Consider the following 18,098-nt stretch of genomic DNA (forward strand, 5'->3'; position numbering starts at 1 on the left):
GTGTAAGCTTTAAAATCAAAATGCTTTCATAATAATAAGGCCATGGCTAAGAAGAGAGAAACTCAGGTTTATCTTTCGTATGCCTATGCTTTTAACACATTTCAGTGAGTCATTTACAGGCAACATAGTTATTATTGTTTTTATTATATCATTTATGCTTTACCTTTGGGGATATTCAGACCTCCAAAAGTGTTCCATGACAAATGAGATACAGGAAGTAACAAAGATAGATTCATGTTTTGTTTACAGAATGTGTTTGACTGGGCAAAAGAATATTAGGGAAATATTTATATTAAGTTCTACATAATCAGTTTGCTTCTTGTGTATGTATAATTGAATATGAAGGGATAAACTCATGTATCCTTTTAAATGTAATTGATATAGATAAATAGGAAGTGACATATTCAAAACATTTAAAGGAGTGTGTTTGAAACCAGTGTCGGTAGACAAAGGAAAAAAGCATGATTGGAGGTGCTTAGGGCCCACACTTTTTCAACTGATTTCGATAGTTCTCCATCATTTTCTCTGTAATTTTAAGATGTTGATAACTAAAAACTTGTGTATACTGCTATTTCTTCATATAATATCAGTAAAACAGTTATTGATGATTTAATATAATTCAAAAATAAAATAAAATTCGTCAACTTAGCACGATTCCTGGAATGGGGGTGGAGTCGAACCTTTGGCAACAGTGTAGAAACATTGGCTTCATTGCTGTCACGAATGAGATTAGCGACACTTTCTAGTGAAGTAAGACGTAAGTTTTTTAATAGCAAAAATGAAGGCTATGGTCACATAATGGTTTTGTGATGAAGAAACATGGGTTTCCTTACATATATACAGTGGTATTTGAGAAGAGAGTTATGATGTTTACAAGACTAGAAGCCTTTGTGATAAGACAAAATTGCTGAGTGTTTATAAAGCAGAAACAACTGACTATCATAAATAATTGCAATTACATACATAGGGATTCAGATTAAGCATTTTCTAATCAACAGTTTGAATATAAACAAGACATGATTGTACTTAAAGACATCAGAAGAACAGCAATAGGGGTTGTATTAGTGTGCTAAGGTCTCTCTGTCATTGTCACTATTGTAGTCCTGTTGGCATCAGCAGAGGACAATCAGATTACTGTTAGGCTGGAAGCAGAAGGTGAGAGAGATCATGAGAACAGGTCTCTACATGCACATGTAGATGCACACACATTGACGCTCTCACTGACTCACATTGCATCTCAGACACATCACATTCTTAAAATGTCATTTTACTCTATTTTCTGTATTTGAAATGTCAACAGAAGCTGAACAACCATCAAAGTTCCAAGAGATAACATTTCACAGCCAGTGTTGGTTCTTGACCCTTCATGCACACCACCTTGGAGTGTTACCTGTCATGCGGAAGTACACACGCCGCATCCGAGCCATTCGGGATCTTCAGAAAATGGTATGGATTAAGGGATTTGACTAGAATATGTGTGCATATACACATTCTTAAAGATCATGATGTGATATTGTATAAGTAGGAATAGCATATGGATCTGGAGGGAGAATAGTTATCATTAGTGCTATATTTATAGTTACTGTTCTTAATTTCTTATCCTTGTTATTAGTAGTGGTGTGATAGTAGTACTACTGGTAGTGATAATAGTAGTAGTATTTTTATTGATATTTATATTCATGTTAATATTATTTTTGAATATTATGCCAATCTATAAATACAATATATCCAACAGGTTGAAGAAATTGAAAGCACAGAATCTCAGTGGGCCAACCTTCCTGTGGCATCAAGGCAGAGAGAGCTTCTTAAGAAATGGAAGACCCAGTTAAAGGTAGAGTTAAAAGTTCTGTCAATGAGACTGTCATTTTAAGTTACAGCTTGCCAAATTTGCTAATTTTATTGTTGTTTCCCCCTTCATTATTGTGTGTAAGTAGCTATGTGTTTTAATGTATTTATTTGCTCAATTCAGTCCTGACAAAATGCTGCTGCTCACTTTTCAAATTAACCTGCCTTTTGACTTTCAAACAGAAACTGAATAAGTCAAGGATCTGTGCTGATGCCGGGCTGCTGGACGAGAAATTGTTGGAACGATGCATGCATTTCTACTCTGATGTTGCCAAGATAGTCTTACGGGCACTCACTGGAGGACCAACTAGTCTGGCTCCCCTGGGAAGCTCTCTTGTAGAAACAGCCAACCTTCTCCCCCTGTCACCATCAATACCAGAACTCTTTGCTGCCATGCCTGAGTGGTACTTGGATGACATGGCAGAGTTTTTGCTTTTTACGTTACAGTGAGTATTGTAATATAATTATGTAATCTAATCTGTAGCTTGAAATACATAATGTTTATATTTCATATAGTGTAACAAAAAGTCTGAATCTAGAATTTTGAAATCTTTCCATAGCTTATAAAGATTTTAACCTGTAAGTGCTGTAAAGTGTGGTGGGGGTCTGTCGAACTTCTTCCCTGTTAATTCAGGGGTGAGGCAAGGCTGTGTCCTTGCACCAACACTTTTCAATACTTGTATAGACTGGATAATGGGCAGAGCTACTTGCCAAAGTCAGTGTGGAGCAACACTGGGCAATATCAAGGTCTCAGACCTCGACTTTGCCGATGATGTTGCTATCCTATCTGAGTCCCTGGAGCCACTGGTGGCGGCTCTTGATGCATTTAGCAATGAGGCGAAGCCCTTAGGCCTAGAGGTCTCCTGGACCAAGACTAAGATTCAGGACCTTAGGTGCCTGTTAGGGGAACCCATTCAGTCGATCCATGCTTGCGGCGAGGACGTTGAAGTTACAGAGAGTTTTACATACCTTGGTAGCGTAGTCCATATCTCTGGGCTGTCAGACCAAGAAATCAATAGACAGATTGGGCTGGCAACAGGGGCCATGAACTCGATCAACGAGCATTTGGAGATGTCAGTACCTATGCAGAAGGACCAAGCTACATGTCTTCAAGGCCTCGATGCTGCCAGTTTTGCTCTACGGAACAAAACCTAGATAATATCCAGTGTCTTGGAGTCTTGTCTTGATGCCTTATGTAACAAGTCCCTTCACCGGATCATGGGGTACAGTTGGCAGTACCAAGTGTCTAACCGACGGTTACACTGTGAGACTGATATGAGACCTGTTACTTGCATAATCTGGGATCGCCAACTCAGGTTATATGGGCACCTAACTCGTTTCCCTGTGAACGACCCTGCCCATCAGGTTGTCTCTTTGCGAAGCAACCCTGGGTCGAGGAGGCCTGGGGGACGACCCAGGAGGTCGTGGCTTGGGCAGCTCAACAATTCCTGTCGTAAGGAATTAGAGATTGGCCGAGGGCCTGCCTGGGGACTAGCCACGAGGGACTCTTGTGGTTGGAAGCGAAGGGTGGATGCGGCCATGCGCCCCCGTCAGTGTTAGCCCCTTGAAGATGATGATGTGAGGATTGCATGCACACATGCAATCCTCATTTTCTAGGTTTACCTGACTTTTCCTATTTACCACAGCCCCTGATTTTTTAAAACTCTTTTTATTATTGATAATGTTATATTAATTATGATAATAATAATAATAATAATAATAATAATAATAATAATAATAATAATAATGCTCTAGATGATATAAATTATCATAAGTATAATAATGATAATTATTAAGGATATTGATGATGATAATTGTAGTAATGATGATGGTGATGATACTACTAATAATGATGAGGATAATAGTAGTAATGTTGATATTAATCATAATGAAAATACTACTACTAATTACAATAATAGTAATAATAATAATGTTAATGATAATAATAATAGTGATAATAATAATGAAAATAACAATTAATTAAGGAATGTGATAAAAGGTAATAACCAGGTTGTCCTAGTAATTGAATGATGAAGGAGCACTTGTGAAGTCACCTCTATTTATACAAAATTAACAATACAAAATCATAGTGGACTCAGAAGCAATAGGCTAAGAAGGATGCTTCCATGAGTAACATTCATTTCTGTTTATCCAGATAGTACTGGTAAATATTTTCTAATCATGTTCTTCATAAACAGGTACATGCCCAAGGTGCCCATCAAACACTTAGAAGACCCAATCATCACCATGACCATTGTTCTTTTGTGTACTCCCACCCATATTAAGAACCCATACTTAACAGCCAAACTTGTTGAGGTAGGTTGCAGAAAGATTACTTTCCTATTGTTAAAAGTTTTGATGTTAATGTGGAGGTTGTTCTCATTGTATATGTGATGTAAATAAACTACTGTAGTTTTAGCCAATTAAGGATAATGATAGTGTGTAATAATGATTTTTTAAATTACATTGTCATTGTTAGATGGTGTTCATGTTGACCCCTTCAGTCCAGCAACATGTCGATAGCTTACATCAGCGCATCCTTCACCATCCACTAGCAGTACACCTACCTGTATCTTTGATGAAATTTTACACAAGTAAGCTGTTTGGAATGGTGACCTTGCATGCAGACATTTATAATGAATTTCCTGATCCAAAAACCATGAGGTATGACTTTATTTGACAAGGTTTGACCTCTTTCTTTCCTTGACAGTGGTGGAGACAACAGGAGCAAGCAGTGAGTTCTATGACAAATTCACCATCCGTTATCACATTAGTGTAATTTTCAAGAGCCTTTGGGAAGACAGAGGACACAGGCAAGCTGTAATAACAGAGTCCAAGGCAAGCTGTAATAAATATTTGTTTCAAAAGGCAGTTGTCAAGTCAGTAGAAATCTACTAAGCTCTATGTATTTACTTACATCATACAGCAGAGCTCTTGAGGGAGATATAGAAGTGCAACTATATGCAACTGGAGTGAAAGAGGGATGTCTTCACTAGGCATAGACTTGAATGATAGTCAGTTGCTTCAAGTCATTGGTAATGTTTTTTCACCAATTTACCCATCATTACTTCTTTCAGTTCTGGTAAAGAGTTTGTGAAATTTGTGAACCTCCTGATGAATGATACAACATTCCTTTGGATGAATCATTAGATGCTCTGAAGGTAAGTTTGGTGTAAACTCTCAATTGCAGATGATTCTATATAATACATTGAGCCATATGTGAGGATTGGATTTTATAATTTAGTCACAAGTTTAAACAAAAGAAAAGAAAGGAAAAGAAATGGGATGAAAGATAATATATTCTTCATAAAAAGAAAAGAAGAGAAGAATTACTGGTACCTTATTATCTACACACTGTCTTTGCTTGTGAACTTATTACAAAAATAATATGCTCCAAGAAGTTAACTGTTCCATCTATATTGTGCTGTTAAGCGCATCCATGAAGTCCAGGAGGAAATGGAGAGAGGCACTTGGTCACAGCAGACTAGGGAGCAGCAGCAGACAAGACAGAGGTTGCTGGCCACAGACGAAAGACAGTGCAGGTGAGTGGAGTGTCCACTGTCATCTTTGTAGTTGTCATCATATTCCATTTTACTCATGTCATCATCATCATCTGGTCTGGTAGATGTCCAGCTTCATTTACATCGGCCTACACCACCTTGAAAGTTCTATGGTGATGGATATCAGCTCAGTGTTCATTAATACTGGTGCTGGAGCCATATTCTGTTTCAACATAAGCTTTATTGCAGTGTATGGGAATGTCTGGGTTATGTATAGTTCACTTATTATCTTGTAACAAGCCTTTTCACAGAATATATTAATATGATGTATGTGCATATGTACACAAGCACAAAGAGAAACACGCATGCAAATATGCTAAAAAATGGAGGTAGGAGATCTTAAACTGTGTCAGACTCTTTGCTACTTTCTTCAGTCATTGGATAGGCAGACAAAGGGTTGTCATTGTCCTCACCTGAGGATAGCTCACATTTATAATGGTGTGGTGAAGGGCAGAGGACCTTCTGGGGGATGAGTAGCATGTAGGCAGTAATATAAGTTGATGGGTAAGGGCTATCCATATTTTCTGGGTATCATCATGGGTGGTGTAAGGGCATCAAAAGAGGTTGGGAGGAGCTATGGTTAGGGCAAGGCTAAGGTCTAATATAATTTCAAAGCTGCTGTACACCCACTTATATACACTTTTCCACCAATACCTTGCAACTTGATATAATGAGTTTCCCTCATTTGTGCAAGTATACCTACATATTAAACCCCTACAATATGAATGATGTGACCATCATGTCATGAAAAAATTTGGTTTGAATGGCAGGTGATGTGAACATGCAGTCATGGGAAAATTTGGCTGAGGGTCAGGATGATGCAAACTTGCCATCCTGAGAATTTTGGCTGAAGGGCAAGGAGATTGGAATGACTCATCACGCATGCACAAAGATCTTGGAGGGTAATTAGACTCAGTAGGCATTTAGGAAGGGGCTTTTGCATTATTTCTATCAATAAACAAGTGTGAAATGTACTGGCAGAGAGCCATGACTAGAAGAGCACCACTATTTCCTTGCTCAGGATCCTGTTCTTGGCTATTGTGATTGGCCACATAGGTTGTATTACATAAAAAGTAATATTATAAAAAAAAAATACACAAATAACAAAATTGTTAACTATTGTTATTATTATTGTCATCAGTTACAGACTACCTACAGAAGTGATATGGAGTCTATGCAAGGAAAAATCTATGACCATCTAGATAAAGCAAATTAAATGACAAATATAGATATTGGAAAATGGCAAAAAAGCTTAAATCATGAATATTTGTGTGTGTCCGGCCTACAAGCCACACACCCTGTAGAGTGGCCTCACAAGTAAGAATGATGCCTGTATTTTGGGCCATGTGATGGAAGTGAAGCATACAGATCCAATGGGTTAGAATATAATTTTTTTTTTTACATCATTATTTCTGGATCAGCTTCTTGGAGTGTTCAGCAGTCTGTGTTATTATAGCCTAACTGTATCTCAGGTTGACATCAAGGACATAACATTAATTTATAGTTACACCTCAGTTATATGATAATTGCATAACTATGACAATAAATTCAAATCTTAACATTTTTATGAGTACTGGCCTAGGAAACTTTCTGGTGGTGTATGCAATGTCTAAACTTGCAACTTAAAGACAGTTGATATCTTTCTATATTTATTATTTTATTTACATTCAGTGTCCTGCATTATAAAGGTTAGTTTCAGTGAGATGGCACAATAAAGTAGATCATAGTTTTTTCTTTCTTTTCTTTCCTTTTTTGAAATTATTTTTTATCTGTGACTATAAATTATATACAGATTTCTCATTTTTCTTGTTGATATACTTTAAGAAATATATTAGGATACAGGTAAAAGATTAATAATTTTATGGAACTTTCTTACCCCTCAAAAGATCATACTTGACATTAGCAAGAGAAACAGTTGATATGATGCACTACTTGACAAAAGAGGTGCCAGCCCCATTCTTAAGGCCAGAGCTCTGTGACAGACTGGCTGCAATGCTCAACTTCAACCTTGCTCAGCTCTGTGGACAGAAGTGTAAGTTTATAGACAATATTGCATATATGCCAATTTTGTTTCCAACTCACCAATTGATGTTGATTACTGGGGGGCATTGCAAGAAAAACAGTAGAAAAGCAATTGAAAACTTTTCTCTAAAGCCTGTATATCTATGTGCTTTAGGCTTTAAACTGATACAGGATTAAATTTGAGTAAAGTATTGCTCATGGAATAGGCAGATTCATGTGTTTCCCAAACCTGACATAGTAGCATTTATAAAGTATTTCATTTGATAGATATGGTAAATATGCTCATTGGTGAATATTTTCTTCCAAAACTTCTTTTATTTCCATATTTGACTAGCAATTAAGGAATTGCTGTTAATGTCCTAATGATCAATCTACAGGTGGGAATCTAAAGGTGCGGCAAGCAGACAAATATGGATGGGAGCCAAGAAAACTGCTAGAGCAGATAGTGGATATTTACTTGCATTTAGACTCGACTAAGTTTGCTCAATCTATTGCTAATGATGAGGTGAGTGGTTTTATCATCAGAGGCAAGTTTTTCAGCCTCTAAAGGGACTTTTTATTGGAATTCTATAATTTTTAAAGCTGTTTAAACTTGGCAATTGGTCCCTAAGTAAACATTGTCTGCCATGTTGGCTGCATTACATTTGCACTTCTCAGGGCTAAACATGTCCAGACTGACTTTAAAATGTAATCAGCAACATAAAACACAATAGCCAGTACCATATTCTATTTGTCACTTAACCCAATGCTCCCAGGAAAATTGACTGTATTATTGTTTTGTGATATGCAGGAATACATAGATGGCTTCACAAGTGTTCAGCTACCAAGGAGCCAATTAGTAGTCTACATGAACTCACTTAATTTCCCCCTTACTTGAGTTTTCAAAACTTTTTTTCAGATATCGATGCTGTTAGTATTATTATTGACATTATAATTATTAGTGCTACTAACCCATTCGTCCCGGAATTTTTTGCTCGTCACTGAGCCCCGCTCCCGGGAATAGTTGCCAGCCGAGTGGGCCCCCGCAACAGGATTTTTTCTGGCGCTGCGCGGCTGCGCAAAGACCATCATATCAATTTTGCAGGAATCTGACCATAGATTTTGTAGTAAAGTTGGGTTTTATATAAGGGTAATGTGTAGAAACTGCACTTTTCTCATGGTGTTTTCTAGGCATCTTTTTGCCTTTGTATTTAGATATACTGAATCGCTTCCAAGTTTTCTATATTAACAGATGACATGAAAATTTGATGCTAAATGTTAGTGCTGTTTTTGAACGAGAGGTAAGAGTGTGGACTTCCTCCTTCCGGCCCTGTAGCAGAGGAAACACCTCTTGTATCTCCTTCCAGGTGTCTCCCTCACAATGTGTCGAGTCCTGCCCTGAAATCTGGAAGGAGACCACTTCAGTGCCCTGCGCACTGAAGGGTAAAACTGAGCGAGCTGGTCCCCCAAGTCCACTCCCTTCATTCAGTCGTTGTAGGCAACAATGCACTCTGGCTTCATGACCAGCGGTCCTCCACCAAGTGTGACGTGTGGACTGTTGACAACATGTTCACCTGTTTGACGTCCATCCAACATGCCGGTTGGAAAACTCCGGGAGTCCACGTCCCCCCGCTTCCAGACCTTCAAATCACGAGGCATGTGGCAGCGGTTCAGGCGCACAGTCCCCACTGCACCAGTCTTCCTGTACTGTAAAAAATGGAAGAGCACTGGAGAGGTGTACCAGTTGTCAACAAACACCGTGTACCCTTTCCAAAAGAATTCACCGCTTTCTGAGAGGACGGTAGAGACCCCTGCTCCCTGCCAGTATAGATCTTGACCATGGCAGTGTACCCTGCACACAGGCTGTCACTTGCGGAAAGTTTGTACACCTTTACCCCAAATCTGGCCCGCTTGCTCGGGTTGTAGGTGTGGAAACTTAGGCGACCTCTAAATTTCCACAGGGATGGAAAATTTTGGGGTTGATGGATATAAACTGATCCGGGACAAAGACCTTCCTGAAGCAATCCCCAAGAATGGTCAGCACTTCCCTCAGTTTCCACAGCCGATCTTCCTCTACCAGTTCCATCTCATTGTTCTGGAAATGGAGGTTGCGGGAAATCTGTTTGAACCTCTCGCGAGCTATGGTCAAGGGAAAAATTGGCATGGTCACCCCTTGATTCCTCGACCAGTAAAAGGCCAGCCGAGGTTTCTTGTTGATCCCCATCAGCATCCGGAGTCCAAGGTATACGTAAAGCTTGGCACTCATGATTGGGTGCCATCACCATCCGTGGCTTCGTGCCGTCTTGTTCGCCTCTGCAAATCTGTCAGCAGGCAAATGTAATGCATTAGGTGATGTAGGTACACTTATTACCTTTGGATATCTGGATAATAGCAGTAATGTTTATTAAAGAAAAGCTATACGAATCGACTCTACATACCTATTCGTCTCTTCCACTATGAGGTCAATCAGCTCGTCAGTGATGAACTCTCTGTACACTGCCAGTGGCGTTGAATCCTTGACCAGGTCAACCTTGATACCAGGTGTACCAGAAAAACTGTACTTTCTTGGTATATTCTCCCTCCTTCTCCACCTAAAGTCTGGGGTCCCTGGTGCGTTGCTATTCCACATTTTGTTGACATGAGCAGACAGAGGCTTGTCAAGGTCGAGTGTCGAGTCCAACGATGGTTCGTTGTGTGAGACGAAGTCTAAATCGTCGTCACTTGGGGCCTCATAATCATTGTCTGAGTCTGAGTCATTGCTGGGGATTAGCTCATCCCCAGTGTCGTCGTCCTCCAAGGAGCTCGACTCTGACAAAAAAATATGTCGAGGTGGACGGCCTCGACTGGTGGCAAGAGCGAGAGCGAGAGCAAGGGAGAGGGCGAGGGCGAGAGTGAGAGCGAGAGAGAGAAAAGGAGCAAGAGCTCATACCTTCCATGGCTGCAATCGTTCTGCTGGAATGAGCCTTTGACTGACATTTTATTCACATGACTAACCAATCAGGTCACACCATGTGACCTGATCCACCAAACATTATGGGGCTTGTAGAAGCCATGGCAAGATTAGATGCCATACGTGTTGGGGTCCAATGAGAGCATGGCAGGAACATGGGGCAAATGGGTTAGTAATACTATTAGCAAAAAAGAGTAAGATAAGATATTTAAAAAAATAATGGAAAAGGGTAAACAGGTGATACAGGATCCTGTTGAAACATCTTTTTGTTTGTATGCCTCCACCTTGATACAAAGTAATACACTGGCCAGCCGATCAGAGTTCAATATTTTGCAATTCATTTCACGAATGTCTCAGTTAGGGATTTATATTTTAATTAATCATGTGTCTTATCACACGTCTCTTGATAGGAAGTTTATATATAATGATGCATAAAATGTATCATATATTAGATACATATTCCCTCTATATGGATAAAATATGAGGTAAATGAACATGGAGCTCACTCGTAGTGGATACAATAATGTAAAACTTCAAGCATTACTTTTACTTTCCATAGGAAGAATAGTAGATGTAACAAGAGAAAGAGGAAAAATTGTTTGACTGAATCTGAGCATTTGAAAGTTTCCACAGCCTTGCAAATCAAAGAGTGGTGTGTATAAACAATGTAATGGATACAGTGCTGTGTTACTTTCTCCATTTGAACCTTCCTTAAAGCTTGACTTCCAGCTAAAAATCATGCCAGGATATTAAGTACTTTAATGATTTTTTTGTTGACATTTTTGTGAAATAAAGATGAATAGGACTATATATATATATATATATATATATATATATATATATATATATATATATATATATATATATATATATATATTTTTTTTTTTTTTTTTTTTTTTTTTTTTTTTTTTTTTTTTTTTTTTCCTTTTCTTTTCTTTTTTCTTTTTTTCTTTCTTTTCTTTCTTTCTTTCTTTCTTTTTTTTCTTTCTTTCTTTTCTCTCCCCCCCCAATCCCTTACCCGTTGTTGTCGTGGGGGGGGCTTAGGAGGCAGAGACTGGGACCCAATGATGGGGAACTCCCCAACCTTGGGACTCAGCCCTCGACTCAACTAATTTTGCATGGTCTTTTTTTCCTTCACACTTTTCGTTTCTGTCCCTTCACCAAACCCTTCTGCTATCCACCTCCTAAGGTGTGAGAGCCGTGCTGAAAGGATGAAAGGCTGACTTTGTGCCAGTCCTGAACAGCCTGAGGGAGCCATGGGCACGGTATTCCCCTGATTTAGTTACCTAGCCCTTACCCATCAAGGGGACCCTGAGGGGTGGACTGTTTTTATCCCCAACATAATACAGGCTTACCATGGCCAGTAATGAAAACATATCCCCACTATTAGGGGCAATGAGGCTTGCCCCTTTATCAAATAGCCCCAACGATGTAAACCCACCCGATTCCTTGACCCCAGGCTCTCCTTTGACCACGGCTCCGAACACTGCAATAACTACCCCCTCATCAATGCCTACTAGTACAGTAGCCAATAATCAACCCTTAAGGAACATTTCCACTCTCCCAGCATGCTCAACTTCAACACCTCTACCCCCACAACCTCCAACATCAACCACCCCATCCTCCCTTATTAATACCTTACAGCCTTATTGCCCACCTCTCCATAACACTACTCCATCTTCATCACGCCCCCAACCTTCTACTACCCCTATCTCTACAACAATCTTGAATACTCTCTTTAGTGCAGCCAAATGGGACCGATTTTTCGTGATCCCTCCCACAGCTCCCTACTCTGACAACAGCCTTCTCTTCCAACAATGTCTCCAAAAACAAGTAGGTAAAGTCTCTTTCTGTAGCCGACCCGACCGCTCCCGTCTTGTCACAGTAACATCCGAAAACCAAGCTATAGCATTAAAACTAACTGACCTATATGGTAACCCCATCCTTGTAGAACCTTATCCAACCCTCAATACTTGCACTGGAACAGTTTCAATCTCCCCAGCAAACTGCCTAATCTATGACAAAGATTGGTCAGATTGTGGAGAAGACCTACTTGCCTGTCTCACAGACTATGATACAACATCAGTACAATGCTACTCCATTCCCCCCAGAGGTCATCGAAAGAAACCCACTAACATAGCCAAAATTACCTTCCGTTGACATGACCTTCCCTTTAACGTCTACATAGGAGGAGAATCCCTCCCTGTTCATCCATACCAACCTCCTCCACGTCAGTGCCAAAATTGTTGGCGTCTAGGACACCCAGCCAAACATTGCCGTTCCACAGCCAGATGCCCACTATGTGCCCAACCTGGCCATACCCGATCTAACTGCCCTGCACAATCACGCACATATGCCAACTGTGGCGGCCCCCATAATGTATTTTATAGGGGCTGTCCCACCTACAAATTTGAGTCTGAGGTAGCAACTCTCAGATTCAAACTTGGAAGCACGTAGACGTGGTTTCTCTCTTACTCCTTACTCCAGTAATACTGCTCATTCTACCAATTCTAAACCCACCCCCCCTACATCTAACTCCCCCTCTTCTACCTCCTACCTTCCCCAGTCAAACTCTTTTGCCATCCTAAATCCAGACACTCCAATCTCTACTACAGATACTCCAATCACCACTACAACCCCAACACCTTCCCCTCTCCCTCCTCGCACTACCCGTAACAGACAGAACAAACGTTCCACCCCCTCTTCCCCTACCACACAATCACCTCCACCTTCCTTTGCCCCTACGCTTGAGACACCAGTCCTCTCGTCCCCCCCTCACAAGAAATCCTTTATCCCCCAAAACTCCCCAACCAACTCCTCAGAAGAAACTACTGAAAATATTCAAGATTACTTAATGAAAACTGACACTCAACCTCCAAATCTTACAACTCCTGCTCCTTCCACACTCCAAGTAACTGCTGATATCCATCCTCCTCCTAACGATATCCCCCCTACACCCTATCCTCCTACCCCCTCCCAACACAGCCCATCCCCCCGACCCCAACCCCGCCCACATTAACCCTCCCACCATCCCCTCTATCCCTTCCACTCCCTCCTGGATACACACATGAATCCCTTATGTCACAAGTATCCCCTTCCTCAGACCCTCCATCTCTTAATACCCCTCCTAGTAGAACACCAACTCCCACACCTCTCCCATCTCAGACCTCTCAATCCTTATCCCACCCTCTAGCTGCTTCCCCCTCAAAATCTCCAACACGTACTACAATCTATATCACTAAAGTATAACTATCCTTCATTGGAATATTCACGGTTTCCGCTCCCACAGACCTGACCTTCGTCATATCCTTTCCTCTTATAACCCATCTATTGTATGCCTTCAAGAGACCTTTCTTACACATCCTCCAATACCAATCCCCAATTATCATTTTGTCTCTTCCCCACATTCCCTTTATGTCTTGTCCATACTTATCAATCAGAAAACACCTTATGTCACACCTCCCTTTCAAACCAATGTCCCTTGCACAGTTATTCGTATCTTCCTCCATCATTGGATCACACTGATTTCAGTCTACTTCTCCCCTTCCCACCCCATTGACTTTGTTGCTTTTGAAAATCTAATTTCCCAATTTCAACCACCTTTCCTCATAGTTGGTGACTTTAACTGCCACCACACTCTTTGGGGTGATTCTATCACAAACTCCCGAGGCCGATCTCTAGAGCGCTTCCTCTCCACAGTTGACCTTACTATTCTAAATTCAGATCGCCCCACACACTTTGATACCCACACGCAATCTTTTTCATGCATTGACCTCTCTCTATGCTCCCCTTCTCTTCATTTAGATTTTCACTGGTCAATTTAGACTACTTTCCCTGTAGTGACCACTTTCCAGTTCTCCTTTCTCCTACTTCATACGTACCACTTCCTAACTCCCCACGCTGGTGCTTTGATAGAGCCGACTGGCATACTTTCACTTCACTCTCTGCTATTCATACTCCTCCATCCTCCCTCACCTCCATTTCAGAAATGATATAGTGTTTCACAAATACAGTCTTAAGAGCTGCACATACAGCTATCCCTCGAACCTCAAGACCATATACCTCCAAATGTGTTCCATGGTGGAATTCTGATTGCACTAAAGCACTTCGCTTAAAACGTGCAGCCTGGAACAGTTACCGCTACAAGAGAGGTACTCCAAATCAACTATCAGCCCTTATCTCCGTTAAAAGAGCATCTGCCTATCTTCGTCGTACAGTCCGGAATAGTAAAACAAATAGCTGGCGAAATTATGTTTCATCAATTACATCCTCTACATCTATCTGTGTCAGGCAAACATCCCCCCATCCTGCCCCCGTCCTCCATATTCGAGATACCCTAATTTCTGATCCTCTCCAAGTCGCTAATGAACTGGGTGATTATTTCAGCCAGGTCAGTAGTGGTTCTCACCTTTCTCCACACTTCTCTTCTATTAAGACCACCAGAGAACGTACCCCCATTACCCTCACCCCATCCTCCGCTAAGTCCTATAATGCTCCATTTTTCTTCCTCTGAACTCATTGCTGCCCTACAATCGTGCTGCAAACACTCATGAAGGCCCTGACGGTATTCACTACCGTATGCTCCCGCAACTCCCATCTTCCTCCTTATTCTTCCTATTAAAAATTTACAACCACATATGGACATCAGGAAATTTTCCTTCTAATTGGCGAGAAGCTCTTATCCTTCCCTTCCTGAAACCCAATAAATCGGGTACCCTCCCTCAAGACTATCGCCCCATCGCACTAACTAGCTGCTTGTGCAAACTATTAGAGCGAATGGTGAACTTCCGCTTAATGTGGTATCTTGAATCTCACAATCTTCTCTCTCCTTCCCAATTCGGTTTTCGCCGTGCCAGCTGACCCCCTTGCTCATTTTGAGACATATATTACATCTGCATTTGCACGCCATGAATCCATACTAGCTATATTTTTTGATCTAGAAAAAGCATATGATACGACATGGCAGTACCATATTCTCCAACAATTGTCCTCTCTAGGCATAAGTGGAAACATGGGTGTCTTCATAAAGTCCTTCCTCTCCCAACGCACTTTCCAGGTCAAAATTGCCTCTGCCACATCATCTTTCTTTCCTCAAATCAAAGGTGTCCCACAAGGCAGTGTGCTCAGTACCACTTTATTCCTTCTTGCTGTTAATGATATTGTTTCAGTTTTACCACCAGGAGCCCGGTCATCACTATATGTTGATGATTTAACCATCTATGCCTCTGGCACATCCATACCAAATCTCTAGCAATTTCTTCAATCTGCAATCTCATCAGTATCTTCCTGGGCCACAAACCATGGCTTCCGCTTTTCTACATGTAAATCTTTCTCCATCCTTTTCTCTCGCTCACGTGTAGGTCCCCTACCCCCACTCTTCCTATATGGTACTCCTCCAATGCCGTTCCTCTGGCAAATTCCTTGGTGTCATTTTTGACTCCAAACTGTCCTGGCGAGACCATATTCTACACATTAAAGAAAAAGCTCTCCACCGTCTTCGAATCTTAAAAACTCTATCCCATATATCATGGGGCTCAGATCGCAAAACTCTCCTTCATCTTCATGTTACTTTGATCCTCTCCACTCTTGATTATGGATGCCATATCTACTCCTCTGCCTCAACTTCTCTCCTTGCCCATCTTGATACAATCCATCACTGTGGTCTTCGCTTAGCACTAGCGCCTTTCGCTCCTCTCCAGTTGAGAGCCTGTACACTGAATCAGGCATACCATCTCTATCTCGACATCGTGCCCTTCTCTCTCTCCGATGCTATGTTCGATTCCACCAACTTTCCCTCACTAAACTAACTATCCCACAATCCCTACTTCCTCCTTTCTCCACTCGCATGGATACCCTCCTCTCCCATTCCCCTTTCCCCCATCTCCAACCTCTCCCGTTCTCTGTCCATTCAGTCCCTCCATGGCTTATACCTCACCCCCATATTTGCTCTTCTGTTTTCCCCGACCCACCAAAATCAAATATCCCTCCTACTGTCCTTCTCACCCATTTCCTTGACCATGTCTCCACTCATTCCTCTAGTATTCACGTATATACTGATGGCTCCAAATCCACCTCCGGTGCTGGTTTTGCAGTAATCTTCCCAACTCGTACTTTCAAATACTCCCTTCCTCCTGAATCCATTGTCCTTACTACAGAACTGTATGCACTCCTTTTTTGCTCTAAAACACATATACTCACTCTCCTCTTCCTCTTTTACAATTTTTACTGATTCCCGTAACTCATTAACTCTCATAAAGTCAATACTCACCACCAACCCCCTTGTTTGTAAGATCCAGAACTGGTTGTTCTACCTGTCCACACGCCATAAAACAATCAAATTTTGCTGGGTGCCCAGCCATGTTGGAATCCCCGGCAATGAACAGGCAGATACACTAGCACGCCACGCCGTTATGTCCACATCATACCAACCATGCTTCTCACGTATCCCAGCCACGGATTATTACCCACACTTTAAGACCTTGTATAATTGATGGCAATCTTTTTGGTCAAGCCTCCGCACTAATAAATTACATTCTGTAAAACTATCAATCTCCTCCTGGTCAACTCCATTTCATCGGAACAGACGTTGGGACACCGCTCTCGCCTGCTTACGCATTGGTCACACCCGTCTAACACACTCCTATCTGATGTCACATTCTGATCCACCCTTATGTTCCTTATGTTAAGTTCCCCTTTCAATCCCACACATCCTATTGTCGTGCCCACGTTTTGAAACAACCCGTACCTCTGCTTTCCCCCACCTATCCTCCCTTCACCGACCTCCCAACCTATCAGACATCCTTACAGAATCCCACACTTTCGTCTTCAACAACCTATTCTTTTTCCTCAAACTCATACATATCCTTCATCTAATCTCCTTACCACACCCGACCCTAACCCTTTCACTCACCAATTCCTTTGCCCAGCTTAGACAACTAATCACTAACTCAACCACCCTTCCCTAACATTAACTATAGTGCTACATGACCTTAGATGTCTAGCACATTTATCCTGCTTTTAACCATTAACCATTTTCTTTTCTCTCAAAACTATGTATGTAAGAACAAACTTATATCAGCAAAATATTTAACAAATACAGCTGCATATTTGTTGCAAAATTAAAATGCTTCTAGCTTTAATCATCTATGTAACCTTTGTAACAGCATTATCCAGTAGCAGCTAATCAAATTAATGAAGTGAATAGAGTATTTTCTTTTCACCAGAACCAAACACTGATTTAATAAACAGAAATCATTCTATATTATATTCTTAATTATAGAAAATTAATCCCTTGAATCCCAGTGCTTCCCGCCCACACATGGCCCAAAATCCAGCCATTAAGCTTGCTTAACCCAATGTCGATAGGTAATTTCTCAATGCGCAAGCCTTCTCTCCTGGGCCCGGGCCTTGCTGCCAGGGACCCTTGTTGTCACCCTAGCATACGTGGCATGACCATACATGCCCCCGGAAAATGGGATTGGAGCACCATGGCTTGTATGCTCATGCCACCTAGAATATAATCCTGGCATGCCATGGCATGTACATACATGCCACTCAGCAGCTAAGGATTAAGGCACACTTAAACACTCATGTGCATTGCCAAGACACCTTGCCTCCCCTTTACAATGTTGTTATCTCTTTTTCTGCTTAAACTTGAATTACTTTTTTGCCATATTGTCAACCTTAGATACAGTTAGGCTACAATAACACAGACTCCAAAAAGCTGATCCAGAAATACTGAT

At 41.1% G+C, this 18,098-nt stretch overlaps 1 protein-coding gene across 1 annotated transcript in view; it reads left to right on the plus strand.

The window, feature by feature from the left end:
• The window catches only part of LOC119596980 (ubiquitin conjugation factor E4 B-like), a 51,279-nt gene that overhangs the window by 24,783 nt on the left and 8,398 nt on the right, over positions 1-18,098 (plus strand). The window contains 11 exon segments of the mRNA XM_037946388.1: positions 1,301-1,446; positions 1,736-1,831; positions 2,029-2,291; positions 4,044-4,161; positions 4,325-4,439; positions 4,556-4,682; positions 4,923-4,975; positions 4,978-5,006; positions 5,278-5,387; positions 7,292-7,437; positions 7,805-7,932. Coding sequence (XP_037802316.1) covers positions 1,301-1,446; positions 1,736-1,831; positions 2,029-2,291; positions 4,044-4,161; positions 4,325-4,439; positions 4,556-4,682; positions 4,923-4,975; positions 4,978-5,006; positions 5,278-5,387; positions 7,292-7,437; positions 7,805-7,932 — 1,331 coding nt within the window.

Source organism: Penaeus monodon, chromosome 38 (assembly GCF_015228065.2).
Source record: "Penaeus monodon isolate SGIC_2016 chromosome 38, NSTDA_Pmon_1, whole genome shotgun sequence".
NCBI lineage: Eukaryota > Metazoa > Arthropoda > Malacostraca > Decapoda > Penaeidae > Penaeus > Penaeus monodon.